The sequence below is a fragment of the Crocodylus siamensis genome, chromosome 6 (genome assembly GCF_052110815.1).
Source record: "Crocodylus siamensis isolate JL-2025a chromosome 6, ASM5211081v1, whole genome shotgun sequence".
Taxonomy (NCBI): Eukaryota; Metazoa; Chordata; order Crocodylia; family Crocodylidae; genus Crocodylus; species Crocodylus siamensis.
The window spans coordinates 77,710,686-77,719,129 of record NC_143400.1 but is presented as its reverse complement, the minus strand read 5'-3'; the positions used below and the strand labels follow the sequence as shown (position 1 = coordinate 77,719,129).

At 44.0% G+C, this 8,444-nt stretch overlaps 1 protein-coding gene across 2 annotated transcripts in view; it reads left to right on the top strand.

Annotated features, from left to right (window-relative positions):
* Positions 1 to 4,802: 4,802 nt before the first annotated feature.
* Positions 4,803 to 8,444, top strand: part of PPM1L (protein phosphatase, Mg2+/Mn2+ dependent 1L) — a 218,974-nt gene continuing 215,332 nt past the window's right edge. Inside the window, exon 1 of one of the 2 annotated variants that reach the window (XM_090052798.1) lies at positions 4,803 to 5,562. In XM_090052798.1, the coding sequence (XP_089908924.1) occupies positions 5,233 to 5,562 (330 nt within the window). In that variant the 5' untranslated portion in view covers positions 4,803 to 5,232. Of the gene's footprint in view, positions 5,632 to 8,444 lie in introns of both variants that reach the window. The other variant, XM_090052797.1, reaches the window with a different exon arrangement.

The following is an 8,444-nucleotide window of genomic DNA, read 5'->3' as shown; positions in this document are numbered from 1 at the left end:
AAGCACTTTGAGATGTTTAGTCATTCATTTTGGAGCTGATCACTGGACTGAACATTCCTTCTGAATCCTATAATTTTGTATATAAGATGCCTTGCATAATTTTTACTTTGTGTTTATATTATTTCATTTTAACTACTGGATAGCTCCATTGGTATGGAAATTGTATGGAAGAAAACAGATCTCTCTGTAGTGAGTGAGTGTGTGTGTGTGTGTGTGTGTGTGTGTGTGTGTAACATAGCCTTCATACCAAGTAGTTTCCCCTTCTTCTCAACCAGTTATGCAAGCCCTTACCCACAGTTCAGGCTGTTTCAGATTCTAATCCCATAATCATGATGATTTTAAAACAACTTCAGCTCTGTTGCAATTGAGAACTACAATTTGGTGGGAGGCTGGCAATACTGGGGGGTGGGGGTTATTAAGGCCAGGTTCAGCATGATGTGGAGCAATTTCCAATCACATAGGGGATAATAGGCACTGACAATACTCAGTATCTCATTGGATTGGGACATTAAATTATGTGTTGAGTACCAATCACAAAACCTGAAATGCTAGTATAAACTCATCTTGATGGATAAGAACCACTACTAGAAGATGTAAGATTCACACCGTGTCCGGGATGGAACAGTTCTTCTTCACTTCACAGTTTTATACCTGAATTAAACCTATCCATGAGACACCACTTTAATATAAGCAGTACCCTCAGGGTACTGTACACATTTATATTTCACTAGAATGATGATTAAATGTGCAATGAATTATTTGAGTGTTGTGAGCATCATTTTCCACACTTTAACATTTATTTTATTGAATCTTTCATTAAACACAAAATAAAACAGAATTAAGAGAAGCAAGAATACGGTAGTCTCTGCAAAGAGAAGCAATAATACAGTGGTTATTAAAAGCAAGCACAATCATTACAGAACAAATTTTGCTTACCAGACATACAAGGCTTCCAGCTAATACAATAAACATCTCAAAGGGGAGTTACTGCAGCAGATACAGTAATAATCCAGGGAGAAATAATTAGCTTTGTAAGGACCCATCTACAAATGCAAATTGTCTGTGTCAGGAGATGGTGTTATAATAACAGAGGTGTCCCAACAGTGTTAAGACAAGGTTTAGTCTTCCCTGCTTTGATTAAACTAAAGTGTGGTCTTGTCTAAACTTTGGTAGAAATGATGTCTGTTAGGACTGTGAAAAATTTGAAAGCCCTATCTAACAGAGTAACTAGCATGGGGTGACAGGGGCAGCAGCTCGAGCTGCCGACTCAGGGGCACGGAGAGAACAGTAGCTGCTGGCTGGAAGTCACCGCTGCCTCTGTACATCATAGCTGCCCCAGGCATCTGGCTAACGTGTTGTGCTTTTGCTCAGACCTGACATAGCTATGTTGGCAAAAGATGAAACATTTTTTACACTGGGGAAAAAATGTCCTTTTCCAGTGTAACTTGCTGCACTTGAGAAACTAGTATAAGCTGTAGTGAACAAACCTCTTCGGCTAGCATCAGTTACATCTCCCCTAACAGGGTTTGCAAGCATATCTGTGTCAAATAGGGCCATACTGACAAATCCTCTCTAGGTCTATGTTATAATCATGTTGCCAAACTCATGGACCAGATCTTGGGCTGCACTGAAAGAGCTTGCTGCCTGACTTGGGAGATCTGTGAATTATATACACAAACAAACAAACAAACCACATAGTAGAAATGATGCTTACTTCAAATGTTTTCTTGGGATGAGATGGGACCTTTTTATTAAATTGTACAACCAGCAGCACAGTCTTTCTATAACTATGTTGAGAGACTGTACACGTGAACTGAATTGTATTGCTCATGTCAAAAGACCCCAAAATGGACTTTTTTTTAAAACTGTGTTTATTGAAAAGATTATAAAAGGGCCAAGCACTAAGCAGGTAGATTGTCAGATCTTCGCTGGTTCAAGGTTCTGTTCGTGACCTCATGCATTCAAGTCATGGCTTAATTTGAGTGCCCAATTTGAGATACCTGGAGCTTGATTTGTAGTGATGCTGAGCACCCTCAATTTGAAAGGACAACTGCAGGGCTCAGACCTCAGAGTCACTGCTGCATTACTTCAGTTATATAGGAATGACAGACAATTGTATGCACTAGATGTCACAAGTTGAGGCCTCCAAAATTAATGCACACTTCTGTAAATGTAGCCCTAAACTACTTGGCTAAGGTCACACTGCAAAACAAGGTACATAATACCCAGTTTTGTATATCTCATTAAGGTACTATAATGAAGTGTTTTTATAAATATAAAATTAAATTTAAAGAATTGCTTTTATACCCAGTGGTAATCCTTAATTTCTCTGCTTCTGATGCTTGGTCGTGAGTCAGGCAAAAACAGACTTAACTAGTTGACTTTGAGTTAACCAGTTTCACCTAACTCACTTACGCAGATATTTGAAACACCAGTCAACAAATGGGTGCACAGATAAATCCTTTTAATCAACAAAGGGAAGTCTGCTACAAGACTTGGCAATGCTGGTAGTTGGCCAATAGACATTCTTTGTTTTTCAATTTGAATTTTGTACTAGTTCTGCTTATCTCTCGTGGTTTTCTGATTAGCTTTCCAGCTCACACTTGTTTGTTTGTTGATAGCTTTGTCAGCTTCCATATTCCTTGAGGTTGGTTGACAAATACTGCCAGTTTCTAAAACCAAAGTCAGTTAGCTGCCTGGAAAAAATTCCAGATGATTTGCAGAAGAAATGGTATACAGTTTTTTTCTTATTTCAGCGACTGTCTCAGCATACAGTCACTACTTGGTTTTAATTAGTCTGTAGTTAATAGAGAAACCCCTACCAGCTAAATCTAGTTAGAAAACAACAACAAATTTTGCAAATGTGTTTTCTATTTTTTATCACAATGTTTTCTACATGGACATTTTCTGATGAACTCAATCGTTGATTGAAAAATTTAGAAACTGAAAATCCACTATCCTTATTCATTCCTTTACAATGAAGTAGTTGGTCCTAGGCATGCCTAAAAAACTGCATCCAACTGGTGGCAACATGATGGGGCTACTTGTGGTGGGGTAGCTCCTATAAAATACCACAATATTGCAACCTCCAGAGTAAGTGAGTATAGGGTGACTCATAACCCTAACCCCCACTACTTTGTAAGCACTTCTTGGTTGGATATAGGCTAAGGGACATCATCTTGACAAAAATGCAACTTCACTGAGGTATTAGGCAATTAGCAGCAGTTCTTATCTGTTGCTCTCTGGCAGAAGCTGTAAACATCGTGGCACTGAATGTCTGGACTGGGTCTGGCCTTTGGATTCTGTCTCAGTGGTCTAAAGGAGGGATGATAAGTCTTGGGCAGCCTCCACTCCTCCCCTACGCTTGCTTAGGCATACGCATCAAAGGTCTTGGTATGATGGTTGTAGACCTCTTGCACATATACCATGATCTGGAGAATCAATGGTTACCTATTATTATTTAGTAGTATGGACCCAGTTACCAAACTCAGCCAATAATATGAGTATCAAACTCTTTTCAGAGCCAAATATATAATTTTGCCTTTTAAATGTCATTAGCTCTTGAACCCATATTAGGCAGTATTTCTGTATAGGTCCCTCATTTTGAAATATTTATTATCCTTGATACCTGATCTTTTCGATGGCATTAAATGTATACTGCAGAAGCTGTGATGTAGTCCTGTTTCCATCAGTCTGCATCTACCTTCACTTCAACATCTGTCTTCCTTTGAAATAGACCAGAAACATATGTACAGCATCTATTTAGACAGCTAGAGAGCTATTAAACAGCTATTTAGACAGCTAGAGAAGTGACCACAGGAGAGACAACAAAGGGGCTGTCAGATGTGTGGACAGAAGTGGTGGCAAACAAGAAGGGAGATCTTAAAAAAAAACACAGAAAAGTTCATTGGCTTAAGTTTAAAGTCCTTCCCTTCTCTTTACTAAGCTCCTGTACCAGAACTCCTTGACTCCATGGGATTTATGATGTGGGGCGAGGATTTGTGTATCCCTTGATTTTATATTTTCCCCTTTCTTGAGTGTGTGTCTGGGGTGTCGAGAATGCCCTAGTTGCTGGTGGGCATTTTAGTCATGGTGACATTGCCTCTGGCCTGTGCACTTGCCCCCTTTCCCCACCCTCATAGAGCAGCCCTGACTCCCCACTTTCCACTGCGGGATTCCCAAAGGGCTTTCTTTTTAATAGAGGATTCAAAAGAAACCAACTGAAACACGGCTTCATCTAGGAAACACTGGCAGTGCTGCGTAACTCAGTGGCCCCCTCCCTGTCACGGCCCCCCCCTTTGGTGGGAAGGGGCAGGGAGGTCTGTGCGGGATGAGGGCAGCAGCAGAGCCACATGGGTGAAGCACAAGGTGATGTGCCCCCGAGCCTTGGGCTGCCAACTCTGCGTGGATCTATTCCGGGAGGTTTCATTACATGCCGTAAGAACATGAATGACTTGACATCAGGAAGGCAAACACACATTTACTATCACAATTTAAAAACCCACTGAACTACTAGATACATGGGATTCAACATTTAATGGATGCCCTCACTTTCAGCAGCACCCTGCAGATTTAGATCTAATTCCTGGAGACTCCAGAGCTGTCCTGGGGAGTTGGCAACCCGGCCCCAGCCCAGCACCGACTCCCCCGCTGGGCCCACCGCAGCCTCCCCCCATGGGCGGGGCGCGGCTGGGCGACCCGCCTGGACTACGACTCCCAGCGGCCTTTGCGCCACCCCTGACGCCGGCGCGGGGCTCACGCGGTGGCCGCCGGGACTTGTAGGCGGCCGCGGCCCAGGCGAGGAGAAGGAGGCCGGCGAGGCGAGGCGAGCCCCGCCCCGGGGGAGGGCCCGCGCTAGGCGTGGGGGACACGCGAGGCAGGTAGCTGCAGGCGGCCTGTCGGGGACGTCGGTGCTGCAGCCGTAGCCGGGCGGCGCGTGGGCCTGACGGAGCCCCGGGAGCGGCGCGGCCCTTAGGGGGTCCCCGAGCGCCGCCGCCGCACGGTCTGTGCGCGCTGTGCCCGGCGCGGCCGCGCTCGCCCGGGGCAGGGGTGCGGTGCGGTGCGGGCTCCGCGGGGCAGAGCCGAGGCGGCCCGTGCCCTGGCGGGGCTGAGCCTGCCCCCTGCGGCGTCGCCCTGGCGGAGCATGCCCTGATTTGCTGCCTCGCCGGAGCCGCGTCCCCGCCATCAGGGTGCGCGTTGCAGGGCGTGGGGGAGCCTCTCCCGCTATAATAAATGATAGAGGATACCATGACTTTGCTGTCTCTGCTGGGCCGGATCATGCGTTACTTCTTGCTGCGGCCAGAGACCCTGTTCTTGCTATGCATCAGCCTGGCCCTCTGGAGTTACTTCTTCCACACGGACGAGGTGAAGACCATCGTCAAGTCCAGCCGGGACGCCGTCAAGATGGTGAAGGGCAAAGTGGCTGAGATCATGCAGAACGACCGGCTGGGAGGGTTGGACGTGCTGGATGCCGAGTTCTCCAAGACCTGGGAGTTCAAGAGCCACAATGTGGCTGTCTACTCCATCCAAGGCCGGAGGGACCACATGGAGGACAGGTTTGAGGTGATCACGGACCTGGTCAACAAGACCCACCCATCTATCTTCGGGATATTTGATGGGCACGGAGGAGAGGCAAGTTTGGGGCGGGGGGTGATCCGAGTCTGGTGGGAGAGAAGACGTGACCTGTGAGTGGGGGGGAAGGGGGGTGTTTGGGCTCTGTCCAGCTCACCCCACTCCACAGCTCTCGGGAATGGTTGGGAGGCTTCCGTCACCTCTGCAGCCTAGGAGACAGTTTAGTATAAAAGCTGGTTTCCACGTGCACAGAATAATGATGGTGAGGCCAAACGGGTTGGAGTTACCTGGTGCTAAAGTAGGGTGAGCTGGACAAAAGGCTAGTTCCCCCTTCTCTCCGGGATTTGGCTCAGCAGCACCAGTGGGAGGGGGAGATGAAGGGGGAACTTGCTTTTAAAAAAAAGAATAAATGTGGCCAATGCCTTTTTGTGCCTATAAGGGTACATTTGTATTAGCAACTGACCCTTCTTGCTGGGATTAGTGAACCCACAGAGCTTATCCTCATGATCTCTTGTATCTCTCCACTGATGGCAGTTGTCCTGTTGATAACTTGTTCACTTTTGGGGAGGAAATTCAGGAAAATTTCCTTCATCCTGAAAGGTTCTGTGTTTTGGTGCTCAGCCTCTACCTTTCTGGCCATTGACGTTTCCTTTGCACAATATTCTGTGGTCTGATTATAACTTGGTGAGGTATATCCTTTACCTCAGGCAGCAGCTGCGACAACCTTCTGTTGCTTGCTTCTTCTTTAGCAATGTATCCTTGCTCTCTTGCTTTTGTGTAGCACACAAAGACCTCATTCTGGTGACTGTGAAAAAGAAATGCAGAAGGAAGGTCCTATTGTGACACCTTAGCTACAGCCTCCCTTGTGTGGGATTAGGATGGGGCTTTTGGGAAGGGAGAAATGTTTATACAAAAAGTATCATCTCTTCAAAAAATTCTTGTTTGTTTGTTAGCCCCTGTGCTGTGATGCTATGGCTTTGGTTTCCTTTCAGCTGCTCTGTCAGATCAAGCAGCCAAGGTGTCTCCTAGTAAAATACTGACACTGTCCAGGCACTAATGGAGCATACAAGGACAGCAGCTGCTGCCCCTCTAAACCTGTAAGTGCTGTCTTGAAATGCTATGCATCCAATGCATAGGGAAAAATTGTCGTCTTTTCACCCTGTAGGCTGTATGAAAGAAGTATGCGTTACTGGTGCCTCTTCTTGCTTAGTACTTTGTCATCTTGGGATTAACATGTAGACTTAACATCTTTGATCTTAAAGGCTTTTCGGGTTCTTTGTACTCTCAGTATTGGCCGATACTCTTATTTTTCTCTTCCAATTCGAAGGAGTGCATCATGACAGTACCAACCTGTTAGCTGGCCTCCAAGGAGCCAACAGTTAATATGCGTGAAGCATATTAAGGATACATGTCTATTCTGCCCTCCAAACTCTAATTGCCTTTGAATGGTACGTTTGGCCTCTGTGTCTCTGCTGCAGTCTGAGCCATGTTTGAAAACAAGAGTTTAGCAGCGTGCAAATGCAGGTTTAAAAAATGGGTGGTGTGTGTGTGTGCACGCGTTCTTTTCCTACTTTCCATTCTCTTAAAACTATTTTCCTCATCCATACTTACCAACCAAACCATTTGAATTCTGTTCTAAAACACGATTCAAAACTCAGCGTAGACAAAAGCATGAGGGACGCTTAGTCTTTTGCAGTGTTGTCTTGTTTGTATAGCTGTACTATAATACTCCCCCCACCTATTCATCACCAACCCATCAGGGGCAGCAGGGTGCTATAGAGATGTGTAAGCACTTGTTTCTAAAGTCTGATACACTTGACATGCAGAATTACTGTTGTGTAGGTAAATGACAAGACTGTTACTGTAATTACTAACCTTAGACTCTCTGAGGCTAGACTTACAGTTAACTAGTAGTTTTACACCTTTGCACCCTCATTTGTCTTCTGTATTTTAATCCACCTGCTGCTGGTCTCTTTTGAGAATTTGTTCCCTTTGATTAATTGAAAAAGTATTAGTTTTTAAAATGAAACTTGTTCATTTTAAAATGCTTAAGAGATCCTTCTGAACATTTTTCAAGATAAAAAATATGTGATCCAGTCACCATTATTTAGTTTCCAAAAGGAAGTCTCAAGTGCTGTTTGTTTCTTTTACTTCTTTTAAGAAGCCTATGTGTAAGCTTGATGCACATATATGGTTTTCTATGTTTGTCTTGTGCATAAAATGAGTTACCTGAGTATGAATCACCTGGCATGCATACACTAGGAAAAATATCCTGCTGTTTGCATAATATTTAATTTTATCTACACGTGCTTTGTTATTTGAATAAAGCCAGGAAAAATAGCAGAATGAATGCTTTCATTCATTGCAAAATATTTTAGTCTCACTTTTCTAAGTCCCCAGCTTAAACAGTTTTTCTGGATATCTGATTTTTTTTTTTTTTTTTAAATTGCAATGTGCAGTTAAAGATGACTCCTTGAAATGCTGTACCTAATATATGAAGTAAAGTTTTTGTAAAGACTTTATTACCCATACTTTTTTCCTAAGGGATCCCTAGAAACACTTTTTGCAATCAAAAGTCAAATAAATGCCAATCTCTGTTATATACTGAACAAGTTGTTTCAGATGCAGCACAGTTGTCCTTCCAAAGATCATTCCAGGTAAGAAGCTAGTTTAATTTTTCCTAAGCATAGACCAATAAATGGCTCCCTACCAGTTATCTGTCCTCCAACCCCTAAACTGACGTTGCAAAAGATAAGCCACAATTAAGTAATACAAATTACTGGGTAGTGCTAATTTATAAAGACTTTAAATGTAAAGTTGTGATATTGTCAATATTTTTCATAAACTATTTTTTCTATTAGTTGTGAGGGTAA